The sequence below is a fragment of the Mixophyes fleayi genome, chromosome 4 (assembly GCF_038048845.1).
Source record: "Mixophyes fleayi isolate aMixFle1 chromosome 4, aMixFle1.hap1, whole genome shotgun sequence".
Taxonomy (NCBI): Eukaryota; Metazoa; Chordata; class Amphibia; order Anura; family Limnodynastidae; genus Mixophyes; species Mixophyes fleayi.
Window position 1 is genome coordinate 180,526,952 of NC_134405.1, and position 17,828 is coordinate 180,544,779.

The 17,828-nt window shown below is 37.9% G+C and overlaps 1 protein-coding gene across 1 annotated transcript in view; it reads left to right on the top strand.

Moving 5' to 3' along the window:
* The window catches only part of GRM8 (glutamate metabotropic receptor 8), a 956,579-nt gene extending 941,093 nt beyond the window's left edge, over positions 1-15,486 (top strand). Inside the window, exon 11 of the mRNA XM_075208924.1 lies at positions 14,954-15,486. Within this exon, the coding sequence (XP_075065025.1) occupies positions 14,954-15,003 (50 nt within the window). The 3' untranslated portion in view covers positions 15,004-15,486. The remainder of the gene's footprint in view (positions 1-14,953) is intronic.
* Positions 15,487-17,828: the final 2,342 nt, after the last annotated feature.

Genomic DNA, 17,828 nt, shown 5'->3' on the forward strand with positions numbered 1-17,828 from the left:
CATGGTTGCCGTCGCCCTGGCCTCTTCTGTCCACCATCGCCTCTTGACACCCCAACCATGACACTCCAAATTTACCCGCTTCCTTCAGAAATGCACTCATGCTGCTGAGCGCCTCTGGTGGAAATCTTACTCCCTGGCCGACTTCCATCACTTCAAATTTATCCTCTCTTCCTATAGTTCCGCCCAGTCCCTAGCTGAACAAGCTCCCTAAATTATCTTCTTGAGATGCTGATCAACTTGGGACTGAGTTCACACCAGAACAAATTGAGCAGGTTGTGAAGAATCAGAACTTGGGCAAGCCTAATAGTTTTATTGCAACTTCCTACAAAAGAATGTGCTGATTTTCTGAACACCCATCTGCACATTCTCTTCAACCATCCGCAATGGAAAATCTTGGTCTAAAGAATACATGGAGGCTAAGATCACTGTAATTCACAAATAGAGCAACAATATCTATAGCTGTGCGAGCAACCACCATATCTCTCTGCTCAACAATGTTTTGAAATTATACACTAAAATTCTTATAGACAGACTCAATTCTGTACTACCATTCCTAGTTTACTATAACCAGGTAAGTTTTGTCCCAGGCTGACAGGCAACAGATAGCATGAGGCGAACCATTGACCTGATTCACATGCAGCCACTCCACATAATCCTCCTGTCTCTAGACGCAGAGAAGAAGATAGTATATCCTGGTAATTTATGTCACAAACTTTAAATATTTTGGTCTTATGGGAAGCTTGCTTAAAGGCATCAAAGTCCTAGTGAGATTTATGGCCAATGATCATCCTTCTGGTCCTACCAGCATGATTCCTATATTTATACTGGAAAAGGCCAGTTTGTTGTCTATGAAATCATATGCTTCTGGTAACAAACACAAAACAGGACCATCACAGAGCAGTATTCCCTTTCACCACAGGGCTGGTAGTGAATCCAGCCCCTTGCTTATGAGCCTGGGGATGTTTGTCATTATGGCAGGGGAATCCCCTGTTGCGTGTCCCCCTGTTATAGTGCCAATAGTCCTGGCTTGGTTGCCTAGTGCTGGTTTTCATGAAAACGGGGGACCTCATGCTTTTTTCCCCCTGATCTTGCAATTGAAATCAGCACTAGGCGGCAGCACAAGGGTTAATATTATTAGATGGGGGGGGGACCACACATTTTTATTTCAAACTATCTTTATACACAATATAGACCCGGCGGCTATAATGGTTTCCGACCCGCAGACTGAACTGTGGAAGTCAAATAATTGGATGGAGTTGTTATAAATGAATAAATATTGGTTGTTATAGTTTCCTTTGCGATTAGTATGCAACAGCATGCAAAGATTAACTACGCAATAACATAGGAAAACGCAGTAAATACATTTACATTCGCACCTACATTTATAAATATTTCACTTTTAATAAAGTTTCCAACTCACATTCTTTTGATAGTAAGACTTAGTGATTTTACTACTCAAAGGTAAAACTGCATTAAATATTTTTATGTTTCAGATCATAAGAAATGTATTGTGTTTGGTCTTATATTAATCTACATTTCACCAGCAGGAATCTGTTATCATCTGATAAGCGATCGGACATTGCGATCGATAGTTATGATTAGTGTAAGATTAAGACTCTGTTAATGAGTGTAATAATTCTACCCATGTTTGTTACCATTCCCTGTACCTCTGCATTCCTGTGTGAATCACATGAATCCACAGAGCAGGCCATTAAAGCCTGCTCTATTTAAACCTGGTGCTGACAACTGTTCAGTATCAGTGCAACTTGTTTTCTAGCCTGACTCCGTGGACCCCTGTGTATTCTCTGATCCTTGTGTATTCCTGAACCCTCCTGTTGGATTCCCTGTGGGTGAACCCGCTTCATCAACCCAGTGCTGGTAGCACTATCTTTGGGACTCAACTGTTTGCAAGTATCTCTTTGCATCATTTTACAAGACTTTGTTTATTATCCCAAGTGTTCTCATCATTGTGATATACTGAACTGCCATCTCACCTATACTGCTGTACAAGAACTTATTTGATACCTTCTGTGCTGTTCCGTTGATGCTGCTATTCCTACACACTGCAGTGATCAGACCCTTACCTTGCATATATGTTGCAGTGCTAATCTCTACTAATTACCGGACCCCTGTGGTATCCTGAAAATCGTTACTCACCATCTCTACTGTGTACAGAACTTTGCTAGTCTCTATCCTTGTCATGTCTTGTCACAGCTAAGCACTATCCATGCTACATACAGACCGCTATATATTGTGACATAATCACTGTTTTTTCTAAACCAAACTGTATATAAACAGGCCACTGGTACAGTAACACTCTCTTTGACAACACAGATTTCAGGATTGATAAGCTAATACTGGATCCGGTGACCAGCGAATATATCGGTTATAAATCTCTTTGTGCATTGGAACAGCATTGATCGTATCGGAAAATCTTTATTGTTAATGATAGTTATAGATATTACAGAGCTTAGACAGAATTGGCGTAAGAGATAAGGCAGAAAAACAAGTTACTTTTACAGCCGTGGAACTTGATATGGCCATGGCTGCGTGTGCTCAAGCTACTGTACATTGACTATGGCAACACACCCCATTCCTGCCCAAGTCACTCCCAGATGTAGTAGGCTGTAGTAAGTGTCCCTTGCACTCACCAGCGAATGGAGCAGGCCTGCATTCACGACTGTATCAGTCGGTTCTGGGCATGACCAGAGTGATTTCAAAAACAGCAAATACATGATGAGATGTCTAGATCCCTGCACATAGTGGGGTGTTTTATCATATTAACAGCGGCTCTGGAGATAGCAGGATTGCATTCTATTCATATGTCTGCAAAAACACTAAGGGGATTTAGCAAAAATATGCTAATTTAGTAAACATATTGCTACAGAGTGGGTTGGATCAACGTTAACTAACCCACATATCACCTGCAAACTAAAGCTTTTATTTGTGCTTTTAACTGAGTGAAGGACTTGAATTTATTTTATACCCATAAACTATGCTACTTCTGCCTGCAAAACAATATTTCCTGAATATATATGGAATTATTGGTGTGGCTCTTAAAAAAGAGATAATAGACTGACCCACCAGGTTATTTGTAGCCAGGTGGATTGCACATGTCTTGCTTGGATTATTAAATGTTTTACATTTAATTTATTGGCCAGATTTTCTCTTCCACTGTGAAAACAGCATGTTGAAGCCCCTTCCAAGTAACAAAAGCATTGAAGTGGTTAAAACAGAGAATTGATCTTAATCAACTGGGATTAAGTTCTTCATCAGGTGGTTTGAGCGGCCTTTTGGCTAAGATCAAGTGAGTACCTGTCTGAGTAAGGATTCCTGCACCTTAAAGGGCCATGGGAAAGCTTGGTCTGGCCAGAAGGCCGGTGGCTTAGAAAGCCTGAGTAGTGCCCCTGGAGTGGTGACCCAGGGGTGCCCTAATCACTTGGGGCGTGGGAACCTCACTTGAGACATGGCATGTAGCACGACCTCACTTTCAAGTCACACACTCTTCCTTGCCCCGGCCTTTTGGCTAGGCAGGATTAATCTTTATCATCTCGGCCGAAAGGCTGGGGCTGCTTTGCACGGCACTATTTCTTTTTCTCACCTGTTTGTCACTCCACTTTTTTTTATGTTTTATTCACGGATTTTAGGGTGCGGATAGGTCCTTATGGGCTATTCCCCCCAAAGATCTAGGGGGGGCTGTGTGGCTCTGAGGTTCTGGCCCCCTGAAAAACATTGTCCACCCCTCCCTTCAGGGGGTGGACAGTTGCCGAGCCCTGGGTGAAGCTTCGGCGGATCCCAGGGGCTAAAGGGACCCCCCTAGCCTTGCAGCGAAGGGGGTCTGAAGACCCTTGCCCCCTAAGGGTCCTTATGGATCCGGGGGTCGGGGACTAGGGCCCTTCCTTTTTTGAGGAGGGTCAGTTCTGCATCCCTTGTGCATGTTTTTTTAAGTTTCATTTATTTTTTCGAGCACTTGGGCACGAGAGCACTGATTTTACAGGCTTTCAATAAAAAAAATAAAAAAAATAAGGTGGTTTGAGCAACTATTGTTCTCTCCTGGACTCTGCTTGAAACCTGTTCAGAATTTCAGTACAATGGAACCCTATGTGGGGTTGACCATTCTCTTCACCCATCTCCACCCCTAAGCATCTCCCAGTCAATCCTAATAGAACAGACCTTAGAATATCCAGGTGGAATTTTACCCATGAGAATTCTAGACTAGTTAAAAAGCGCCCTGTAAAGTGAAATCTGGTGTTGCAACTCACCTGTCCCCGTGCCTGCGCCACGATCGCTCTGTCTTCCGGGTCCCGGCAACCTGGTCACATGATTGCGCAGGGCAGGGGATTCAAATCTGCTAGTATGAAAACCCTGCTCTGATGCCTGGACAGCGTCAGAGCAACTTCTTCCGGTACCTGACTTAGCGATCCTGTGCGATTCCCCCTGGTGTTCAGCAAGAACCGCCGCAAGGCGGGATGGGCTTTGCTGTGGAGGAACGCAGGTCGCGATCCACTGGTCTGCCTCTAGAGGTAAGGATGCGGGAGATAGCTCACGACCACACTGAAACTGGAAGATAAATATGAACCACTCCGTGGTCAGGATAGCCGAGGTCTGGTACAATGGATACAGATAAATATGTGGTACAACAAGCCTGGGTCTAGTACACTGGAGCGGAAGGATATACGTGGTCAGCAAGCCTGGGTTTGATACACTAGAGCAGAGAGATAACGTGGTCAGCAAGCCTGGGTCTGGTACACTGGAGCAGAGAGGTTAACGTGGTCAACAAGCTTGGATCTGGTACACTGGAGCAGAGAGATTAACGTGGTCAGCAAGCCTGGGTCTGGTACACTGGAGAAGAGAGATAATGTGGTCAGCAAGCCTGGGTCTGGTACACTGGAGCAGAGAGGTTAACGTGGTCAGCAAGCCTGGGTCTTGTACACTGGAGCACAGAGATAAACGTGGTCAGCAAGCCTGGGTCTGGTACACTGGGGAGCAGAGTCTGGAAAGTCAGCAAGCCTGGTCTAGTACACTGGAAATCGCACAGAATCGCCAAGTCAGGAACTGGAAGAAGATGCTCTGACGCTGTCCAGGCGTCAGAGCAGGGTTTTCAAACTAGCAGATTTGAATTCCCCATCCTGCGCGATCATGTGACCAGGTTACCGGGACCCGGAAGACAGAGCGATCGCGGTGTAGGCACGGGGACAGGCAAGTTGTAACATCTGTTTGTTCTTGAATCATCTGAGCGTGGTGTTGGAGTTCTGTCTACTATGCGCTAATCTCATTTTTGGAAAGATATTCTGTATCAGGAAAAACTCTATGGGGGTGTTCGTGAGTCTGCCCTCCTGGGGTGCTTACTGATTAGGGTGACTGTGGTTCAGTGGTAGAGAGCTTAAGGCTAAGTGGCCAGGACAGCAAGACACAAGGATCAGGACTACATTTTGGCTGGGAGTTGCCCTTAAAATCCATGAAACTTTAAGCTTGACAGGTAAACTTCATAACTACAACTTGGCCCAACAGTGTTTAACCATTACCTGTAGAGGATTTTATATCTTGGCTTGGAACTGTACAAGTTGGAAGTAATTTCTTGTAATTATACAACGGTTATTGTCATATTGACTCTGGCGATTTGCTGCGATGTCAAACTCTACCTTCTTTAGCTAACTCTCCTGTGTTTCCTGTGTGATTGCTAAACACATTACTGTTGCACTGTATGCCTATAGAGCTGGAGGTCCAGCAGCTGTCAAAAGTGTAAAAATAGATAGAAGTTGTTTTTTTTAAAAAAGCGTGGGGTCACCCTGCCCGACCACTATTAACCCTAGTGCTGCCAGCCTAGTGCTGGTTACGTGAAAATCAGAGAAAAAAATTGCATGGAATTCCCCTGATTTTCATTTAACCAGCACTAGGCAAACCGTCCGAGGTGGTTGGCACTATAGCAGGGGAACACGCGGCAGGGATTCCCCTGCCATAATGACAAACCAACCCCAGGCTGTTCAGATCTGAGCTGGATTCCCTAGGGAGTTGGGTATGCTGAAAACAACGAGTGGGCCACCCCTCTAGGAATAACCAGCCCAGTGTTGAAAGCACTAGGGCTCTTCCTACACCCCTGGGCGGTGGGTGTACGGTAATAACGACGAAAAATATGTGAAAAATTAAACAGACGCCATTGTGTTTTGTGGAACTTCAAGTCCCAGCCAGTCTGGGCTACTCTAAACAGCGTGGGCATGCTGATGCTTGTATAACTACAAGCACCAGCATACCCATGGCAGCCAGGGGATGCCGGCACTTGGAGAACCACAAGTGCAAACATGTCCTGACAACCATGGCTGGCTGACACATGTAATAAATAGTTTACAAAACCACAACTCTCTCATTCAAACCACATAGTTTTAATAAAATAATTAAACCCCAAAAAAGACACTAAACACCCTCATTTATACCACATAATTTTATAAAAAATAATAAATCCCAAATTCTCACCAGTGATGTTTTCATCTGTTGTCAGCAGCTTTTAATTCAAAAATGTTTGAAAACCAAGTCCAAATAAATTTGTAAATCCAAAGTCCCTGCTTCAAATGTCCCAAATATATTTGCAATTCCAAGTCCTGCTTGTAAATGTCTTCTGTTATTCTTGGGCAAAAAGCCCCCGTGGTTGCTTGCAGTCTTCAGCCAGAAGGGCCCCATGTTTGTAATCCAATCCGGAACATGCTTGGTTAAAAAAAGTTAAAAAAAAGGACAGCCGCTGCAAAACAGCTCATGTGCGAGGTCTATTTATAGTATAAAGGATTTCCCACGCTATCGTGGGAAAAACATAATATAAGACATGTACACATCAGACCAGAGAGAGCAGTGTTAAAACCCCCTCAGTGCCAAGACCTCTGGTGGAGAACAAATGTACAAAAATATTCCAAATGACCCATGTTTGTTCACTCAGTATCTCAGTGGTGGAGAAGCAATATGAAATTTTGCCAGGATAGTACAGGATGCTTTATGTGCTACATACATGTTCACCTAGTGTTCCAGCACTTATTCCCGAGGGATATGAGATTCTGCTATGTATCTATCTATATATATATATATATATATATATATATATATATATATATATATATACTTACTTCATATTGGTAAACAGTGATAATGAGGTCACATGTGCCATCAGTCCAGGCATTCAGGTTCCTTTCTCTTCCTAGCTCCTCCATCTCTAGTTATAAGTGGTTCCCTCCTTAAAGATTTACATAATGCTGCTATAGCGCTTATCCCCACACATTGGAAATCCTCCTCGCCTCTTCACCTTAAGGAGTGGTACATACATTATAAGATAATTTCAGGCCCTGTGAAGTATAGTTTTTGACTCAAATTTGCTTTTTCTAAAAGAATACATTCAGTAACTCCTGCAGATTGAATTGGGAGACCTCACACAATCTCTGGAACATTCCTCCCCTCCTCCCACCCCACATATCCTTGACTTCCCCTTCTTTTCTTAGTCCTTTCCACCTGTTTTTTATGTTTAGTATTAAACTTAATTTAATTGATGAAAATGTTTGTTTAGGGGTAAACAAGAAAAAAATATGGATTTTTACACTTTTCATGATATTTTCACACTGTGCAATTTCAGTAATAAAAATGAAAATAAATAATATATAAAAAAAACAACAGTAGGCTGCATGCTATTACATTTTAATAACCCTTCTGAACTATTGATATTTGGTTGGCAGTGGCTCGCAGCATACCATACAGTGTTGCGTTTCAGAACCCAAGAACTAGGCCGGCAGCTGTCACATTGTCCCTACCCCCACTCCACTCATAGGATGGTATTGAATGAGTCAGCGTTGCACCAGGTGGGGCTTAAACTACCCCTCATGAAGGCTTAGGAAGTTTATTTTATTATTTACTTGCTTCACATCAAGGGCTGGCATTAGCCCTGAAGCATTAAAGGTGACACCCCACTCTGTTAGGCGCCGTCCCCGCACTGTCCCTTTGTGCCAGGGACGGACGTCTGTCTCCCTTGCTGAGCCGCGTACTTCCAGCTACGCTGCGCACACATGCGCAGTAGGTTTGCTTCCTGTAGCCAGGCAACGGGACGCTCCTTTCACCAGCTAGTTGGTGAAAGGAGCACCTATCAGATCCCACATTAAACTATTTAAGGCACCTCCTCCCTACATTCTGTACCAGAGTATTGGTTCTCCAGTCTCTATCGTTCCAGTGTCCTCCTCCCTGTTACTGTTTATTGCTTCCATTCCTGACCTTTGGCTTGTTCTTTGACCGTCCCACCTTTGTGATTCAGTAACTCATTGTCCAACAGTTCCTGACCTCAGCTTACTCTGACCATTCTTCTGGTAAGTCCCCTTGTACCCTGCCTTGGCTGTCTTGTACTCGCTTTTCCTGCCATCCTGTGTACACTCCATTGCATTGGTGACTAGTTGGGAGAACCGCAATCTGCGCACCCCGCACAGCCAAGCCCATACCTCCATGCGGGGGTCCCTGGTAAATATCGGGGGTGCATCAGACTCCGCACCTCTCAGTCTAGTTGTGTCGATACCAATCAGTGGCTACTTTAGTACTGCAAACTTGACACACTCAATCAGAAGCAGCACCTCTACTATCCCGCCCCTCCTCCCAGATTTTACCTTGCCAGACAAGAGAACATCTTCAGCTGCTGGCTGCTTATTCACTCAATGCTCAGAGTTCCATGTGGGAGTATCACAGGGGCATTGAAGTCACTGAATGATTGACAATATGCAAACACCTAGTACATTTGAGGATTTAAACATAAAGTGGTCACTGTTATATGCATATTGATCAATGCATATAATCAATCTTTCTAGCAATGGGGCTCAAAGTGTCTCTACTTTACAGATACATTTTTAATATTCATATTTTCAAAAAAACAAAAAAACAATCAGGCTGATAGATTTAATATTATAAATTATTTACAAAAATGATTTACAAGAAATTTAGGAGGTAAAGTCCAAGCTGCTATCTGAGAAGTTAGCAATCAGCCCCTAAAAAGAAAAATACACAAACTTCCTAATTATACAGTGCTGCAGGAACATAACCCAGTATAAAAAATAATTATGTGTCTTGCAAGAGTAAGAAAACTTGTGTTTTAAGTGTAATTGTGGGTGAATTAAAACTTTTTATTTTTTCAAGCCAATTGACTTCTATTGTGATATCTGCTATTTGACTATTTGTCATATTGGGCAGCACGGTGGCTCAGTGGTTAGCACTTTTGCCTCTCAGCACTGGAGTCCTGAGTTCAATTCTCCTCGTGTTTTGTGTGGGTTTGCTCCGGTTTCCTCCCACACTCCAAAAACATACTAGTAGGTTAATTGGCTGCTATCAAATTGACCCTAGTCTGTGTGTGTGTGTGTTAAGGGATTTAGACTGTAAGCTCCAGTGGGGCAGGGACTGATGTGAATGAGTTCTCTGTACAGCGCTGCGGAATTAGTGGCGCTATATAAATAAATGGTGATGATATTTTCCCAATGAAATAATTTTTTTAATTTTTTTAATAATTGATACTATATTGTTCACTATATATGTACAGGTTGATATTGCTTGATATTGAACTGTATGTGCCTGATTATTCAAGGAACTCAAAGAGAGCGCAGTTTGCACTTTTTAAATTCGGATGAAAATTTCAAGGACGTCCATCCATATTAATCCATATTAAAAAAAAAACGGATATCAAGCAACATTTCCATTTCAATACGGGTATAATAACACTCTGGTTATACAGTTTTTGCTCTATGCCGACAGACAGAGCACACTGTAGGATGCACACAATTTATATGTGCAATATAAAGTCCTATCAGAATGCATAGGAAAAAATATTAAATACATTAACACCTCTTAATACTATGTTCATTAATAGAAATACATTTTAAAAAGGCTTTAGTTCTTTTAATTTAATGCACACGTTACACTTACTATCTAATTTACAGTATATGGAAGAAGAAAAAATAACAAATTTAAAGTGACACAGTAATGTTGCTTTGTTCAAAACAGCCCATACTGCATATTTAAAATAATCCTGACACTTATGCTAAAAATGTGTAGATTTTATTATATACTTATATATATTGAAACTATAATGATAATGATATATGTGTTGCCTTTAATCACATGACAGCCAATGAGAAAAATCATTGACATTTCCAAGAAGTAATAATACAGTGCTGTAAGAACAGTAATATAACAGTTAGACCTTGACTCTATTTTTTTCCTTGAAAACCAATTTGAGGCTATACATAATTAATATAGTCCAGAAATCAAATAAAAATATATATTATATTCTGTTATATATATAATATTTCTTTATGCACTTAAATGACAAAGGCATGATGGGAAGAGTTCAGCAACTGCTTCTCTAACCCATGTCTTCACTGTAAGCAGCCTCTTGTTTTGCTTTATTATTTACTCTTCACACTTTTATTCAACTATCTTTATCCAGACACTGTTATTATTTAAAATCTAGATACAGGATTTATTTAGACTTAGAGGCTCTTGTAGAGTAACAGCACTTATACATTTTTGTGTTGCGTTGCACATATCTTAAGATTAGAATGCAGTCAAATTAATATACGGTTAAAGTGCATAAAATGTATCATGATGCAGCCATATACTAGATACTAGACACTAGTTATCATCATCAACTTGATGATCTTGTTTTAATGTATGTTGAAAATAAAATAATGAATTTAACAAAAAGCATACAAATGTGTTGATTGGGAGGCAGGCTGTTATATTACTTATTTTCTATGCATTGAAAATCAAAATCGAAACATAGAAAATAGAATTTTGCAGTCTATTATATAGGTTTTGTTGAAGTTATTAAAGGCTATTCATGTTGAAAATCTGAAAATATATGGTGCATTTTTTACACAAACTCACTAAGTACATAATCAGAGCTGTAGCAAGGGAGTATGGTGCACGGTCAAGATCATAATGCGATGACCCTTCTTCTCTTCCCCCTAACAACCTTCTTTCCTCCTGAAGACCTTCCTGCTCCTGCCTCCCAATCAACACATTTGTATGCTTTTTGTTAAATTCATTATTTTTTTTGAATACCTAATTCCTGTCTGCAAAACTAACTGTGGCTGTCTGGTGGAAGGTACTTTTGCAATACAAATTTAACGATTGTGAAATACTAAAATACATTCGGAAGACCATTAAAGTGAGGCTGTGCGGTGTGAGAGAATGCAGTGGGAATTAAATGTATTTGAGAGGTAGATTAAGCAGAATGAGGTTTTAAGGAAGGAACAGTAGTGAGTTTGTATGAATGAAGATAAGATACAATGGGAGGGGAAATGAATTAGTGGAAAAAGAAAATAAAGATGGATAAAAATAAGGGAAGAAATCTTTATAGATATAAAAGATCATGATAGCAAAGAGGAAAGGTGTTCATTAGGACCTCTTTATTCAGGGTCCACTATAAGAAAACATTACATTATATGCAGATATTGGCATTACCGGACACCATAAGCAATGCCCTGTCCCTGATTAGTAAGCCATCATAATGTGTGTCTCACTTCTTTATATTTTGTACTAGTGAGCACTCATTGCACATCCCATCAAAATTCCTCCAACTGTACAAACATTTTCAGTGATAGTATGTGTTTATTAAACCATCATGATGTGTGTCTCTCTTCTCTCTATTTTGCACTGGTGAGCGCTCGTTACATATCCCATAAATATTCCCCAACGAGTGCTCACTAGTACAAAATAGAAATAAGTGAGACACACATTATGATGGCTTACTAATCAGGGACAGGGCATTGCTTATGGTGTCCGATAATGCGAATATCTACATATAATGTAATGTTTTCTTATAGTGGACCCTGAATAAAGAGGTCCTAATCAACACCTTTCCTCTTTGCTATCATGATCTTTTATATCTATAAAAATTTCTTCCCTTATTTTTATCCATCTTTATTTTCTTTTTCCACTAATTTATTTCCCCAAACCATAGGTTACAGGGTGAAACCTTTTAAATTGGTATTACCTACCATCATTGCAGTTATCTGAGGAAACCCTTTAGACATTCTCCTATTAATTGTATTAACAGTCCTCTTGGAATCTCCATATGATTTATAGTCTTTCTGGAGGTTGTGAGCAGGAAGTCCAACAACTGTAGCAAAAAGGCATTCATCGAAGCAAATGACAGGGGAATTAGCAAATTAAGGTTCAACATCTCAGACTCAAGATAGCTCTTTAGGTCTAGGTGGCGGCTCATGTTGCAACCTAATATATCCTAGGAAAGACTCACCTGTTAATCTTAGTAAAATCTAACTTTACACATAAGTCATGTCTCCTTATTATCTTCTATATGCTGAACACATAAACATGAATGAGTCTTACATTTTGAGTTTTGAGCTTAATATCCTGCACAATTTTTATAGAATTTTTCTATATCTTCTCTAGTGTCTCAATATTATTCTCATGATGTCTCCAGAACTGAGAATGATACTGTGAGACTGAGACACTTATAACATGGAATGAAGCCCTATTTCATTCTATTTATTATCCAGATGCATATTTTGCCAGCTTTACATGTTTACTTGCCGTCAATGAACTGAAATAATTACCCCTATTCCATCTCTGCAGTTTTAACTGCTAACAATCACACTTTTGTTTTGTTTTTTTAATCTTAAAATAACATGTACAATTGTGATAGAAACTAAACAGAAAATACAGCTTTAAGGAAGATTAAAACATAATCAATTCTCAAATCAATACCTTTGCACTTAATTTGGATACCATCCAGCAATAGAGGTTTACAAATAGCTACATTTTAGTTAAGAGAACAGCCCTCGATTAACCTTTGATGTAGAAAAAAGCTTTGCCAGTAAACAAAACATATTGAGCAGCAAAGTAAATTTACATTGATTGACATATTACAATAATCCAGTTCTGTTTGAACTTCATACAATTTAAAAGTGCTAAATACCTGGGGTAGCTAATAAAGGGAGAAAATATTAATATTATTCCCTTTTTCTTTAACATGTCAATAGTATCTGTCAATAAAGTTTTATTTCATTTCACAAGGGTTTTGCAATCATCAAATATTCAAGTTATTCATAGATAAATTAATCAGAGATCTGTCACAAGATAGCACAGATGGTCAACTGAATCATTAGTCATAGTGCTATAAACTCTGCTTCTATGTTAGGCCTTTAGATTTAAATATATTTTTATTTGGTAACATGTAGGTTTCTGTCAGTAGCATTACGCTTATATTTTCTGGGTACACAGGTATGCTGCTTAAGCAAACTAAATAAGAAATCTATCATATATCTATAAAACTAGAAAAAAAAAATACTCCAGAAAAGGCATATAGATGGCATAATATGATTATAAAAATATAACTAAAGAAATATGTACATTATTATTATTCTTTGGAATGCAGGTTGAGAAATCACTTACATGGAAAACCCTTAGGGGAAAACTTAGATGAAAAGCAGACAAATATAAAAATAAAAACTCATTAGTAGGTGTATTAGAAAAAAACAGGGTTTGATGTACACTTACACCCTCAAATACTGTAGGTATGACTTTAAAATTCATGTTATGCTGCTTAGATATTTTTGGTACCCTTCACCCATGTCCATTAGTTTGCAGTACATAACTGATTGAATTATCTCACATCCCACAGGCATTGACGCATTTATAAATATGCCTCTGCGCATTTCCATTTCTATATCTTTACTTTAAATTACATGTATCTTAAAATACATGCAGTGTTAAATTTAAAATATAGATGCATCCATAGCAAGTAATCAAGAAGTATATTTCAAAGAAACGTGTAACCCGAAAAAGATGCAACTCAAAACGCGTCACTACACTCTGTACTCAGCTTGCACGTGAATGCTCATGATCAACCTCTGCAAGGGCAAGAGGTTGCAAGTGTTAGAAACATGCAGCTCAAAATACCAGCATGCATTTTGTACATGCGCAATGCAAATAATTTAACATGGAGTGTGTAATTATGCTGCATAAATTCACTTACGTGCAACTCTAAATCAGCGCTTCTCAATAAATTCTGATTCCGATCTGGTTATGGTAGCCACAATGAGCAATTTAACATCACAAAGAGACAACTTTTAGGGGTATAACATCCATAAAATTGTTAAAGCAGATAACAAGGTAAATATGAAGCAAATGGGAACTCAAATGTATGACTATGACTTGTCAAGAGAGTTACATTATATTTGGAAATATTAAGCTGTCTTCCTATGTATTAATTTGATATTTCTGGATCAACAATATTTTTTATGGTGATAAATATGTTCATTTTCTAAATTATTATTATTGCTATATTTATAAAACTCCAACAGATTTTGCATTCCTGAACCTATATAGAATGAGAAAAAAGCACACATCTATTTCAATTTTGCTTAAATCAAATGAATTTGAAGCAGTCAGATTTTAAAGAATATGTCAAAGATTTATTTATTTATTTGTAAAATTATCTATTTTAGGGTTTCTTATTCATTGAACTTTTCTTCAACAATTTTTATGACATCTTTTTATAAAATGATAAATTGCTATTTATTGTCTTTTGTTTGTTTCAATACAATGAGAAACATTGATTTTTCCAATACAACACAAACCCCATATAGCACAAGCTATAGAACAGCTATTAAGAAATATATTTGTGGACTGATTGAACTATTTCATTTATGAATACAGTTTAGAGTTATATATGGAGTCAATCCCCAGTAACTGCAGTATTAACAAGAATGTATTTTTGTAAAAAAAACAAAACAATATGTAAGATAGTAAATATAAATGCAATATGCAGAATTTGCTTCTAATGATTACAGTTTTAGCACATTTAAACTAGAGAAGCAAATGCATACACCCATATAATAAACTAATACTAGTACTGAATTAGTACCTTAACTGTTGCAATATATAAAAAGATAAATTACTTGATTATATGTTTGTATCTTTATAGCTTCTTCTACAAAGACCACGTATGTCAGTTACAGCAATCATGCGACCTGAGATGAGGATTCTACCATAATATCCAACACCAAATTGTGGGAGATATCAGTTGTTCTACAATCTAAACTATTTGAACAGAACACATTAATAAAAAGGACAGAATTTGTGAAAGATGCCTGAATTTATTTTTCAAAATTAAAGTGTCAAAATATTTTAAACAAAAGCACATGAAAGACAAAAACCTTAATGTGCACAAGAAGAGTGTACAAAATAAATCATTTTGTTCAGAGATGAAACTGCATTTTATGGAAAAAAAAATCTGTCATATGTTACACCATAATTGTAAGTACTTTGTGTGATTTGTGAGAAATTTCATCCCCGTCCTATATTGTTCTATCTGTATAGGAGATGAGTTTGTGCATTGTATTGGCTGATTGACATGAAGCCCTGGAATTTGTTCAATAAATGCAATGGTTTACGCATGCACATTTTTTTTATACAAAAGGTATTTCTAATAATAAAGGAATGTTTTGCAAACTGTGAGACTTGTTTTGTTGCAATGTTAAAAGAAATAATTTTCAGTTGAAAAAAATGCATTATGAGTTTCATTTTCAATTTCATTGTTATAGCTGTTGATGTAGGGTCCTTCATAAGGAGGTTTTATAACGTTATAAGATGAACTGAAAACTGACAACAAAAATTTTCTATGCAAAGTAAGTAAATTCTTGAATCACTGTGTACATGACCTGTGTTCTGATCTAGTTTATTGGATTGTTACTTCATGCATTGCTTCCAGATATTGAAATGCAAATAAGCGTACTAGGCATGTCACTTAACTTATTGACCCCTTTTGTTGTATAAGATATGTCATTTTTGAAACATATGGGGTATTAAAAATAGCTAATGTGCTTTTATTCAGGTTTCAATTAATTTATAATAGACTCATGTATTTAAATTAAACCTGCTGGCACAGTTTACCTCTGATTACTGTGATCTAATAGTGAACAGTCCTTTCTTCAAATGAGGCAATGAAATTAATACAAGTGTTAACAATATGCGCAATGAACAATCATTACAATTCTCAACACTAATAAATACAGCTATATTAAAGAGATAAAAATATATTTCCTTAAAGAACAAGCTGCTACTTATCAGCGGTTTGCTAATGAAGTCTAATCTACTGCTCCGCTGTAATTTCTGATGTGCATTAGCTCTGTAGAGGTATTTTTACACTTAATAATTGGTGATAAAAAATCCATATTTAGTCATCCTTGCAAAGAGAATATAATTATTAATTTAGGTAAGTATTTTATTTTGCCTTGAAAAGTATTGAACCCCATCTATTATTAAGTAACAAAAAATAAACTACCAAAATATCATAATTAAATAAGTATCTCCCTTGGTCAATACTTAATTAAATTACATCTGGCACAGCCAGTAGTCTTTTTGGATATGTTTGGAAAATTGTTTGATTCCTTGCAAAAGCTGGGTAAAATTAGTTGGGGAACAGCAATGGGCATGAAGATTGTAGTCTTGTCATAGACATTTTATGTGATTAACATCAGGACTCTGACTGGGTCACTCTATTACATTTATTTTTAAGCCTCTCCAGTGTTGCTGTTGCAGTGTGCTTTAAATTATTGTTCTACTGAAAGATACATTTCCCAGTGTGAGCTGCTTGGTAAAGGGTAGGATATTATTATTATTATTATTATTATTATTATTATTATTATTATTATTATCATAGATTTGTAAGGCGCCACAGTGTTCCGCAGCTCCATACAGTAGGGAAAACAGGACATACATAAAACAGGGACATACAAAGTAGACAAAATAAATGTAGAGAGCTTACATTCTAAGTAGAAGAGTGCACAGCTGAAACAAGAGTAGCAAATGTAATGTGCACTATTAATTTACGATAGATCCTGACAAGATTGCCAGTCCCTGCCACTGAAAAGCATACCATAGTATGATGCTATAACTTCATACTTCTTAGTGGGATGAGATTACCTTGCTGGTGCACAGTGCTTGTTATGCTCCATAAAAACTTCATAGCATCCAGGCCAAAAAGTTCCACGATAGTCTTGTCAGACCAAATCTCTGAAGTATCTGCTAGATGCCATTTTGCAAACTCTTCACAGTTAAGGAAATTATTTTTTTTAAGCCAGAGCTTTATCTATGCAACCCTCCATTTAAGACCCTCTTTGGGAAATGTCTTGGAGATTGTTGACCCTCACACATTATCTTCTGTGGCTGCTACCAACTTCTGTAGTTCTTTCAATGCCTCAAAGTAACTTCTATAATAATTGCCTCTTACATTCTTTTATTTACAATTCAGCAAGTGTAGTGGTGAAATGTAAAAAATGTGTTGGGTGCTGAATACTGTTTTTAAGGCACCGTATTTGAAAGTAAGTGAACAGGAAATATTGTTTATTATAATATAACCTAGAGATTACTACTATAATTTCATCATATTTGATTCCCCATTTAAATTAAGAAATTAAACCTTTATAAAACAATCATATTGCATTAAAAAAGATAATGCAATGTAACTATTTACAACTAGTCATTACATAAGTTATTATGTTGCACTTTATGTAGTAAGTCTCAATAGTAATTTCTCTGATGCTCTCTTTGACTGTTTTAAAGAAAGAGAGAGAACATATATAAAAAGGTTGCACATATAATAAACAAACATACGATGAATATGGTAAATTGCCACATCGTGTATCACTCACCAGTCTGTCTTTTTGGGAAAGTCTGACAACAGTTTCAGCAATCAACAATAACAGAGTAAATGCACTGCCAGGTCTCTTGTACCAGTAATATTGTTATTGACTACAAATGTTGTTCTATGGTGAGACCTTTGTAAAGAGAAAAAGTAA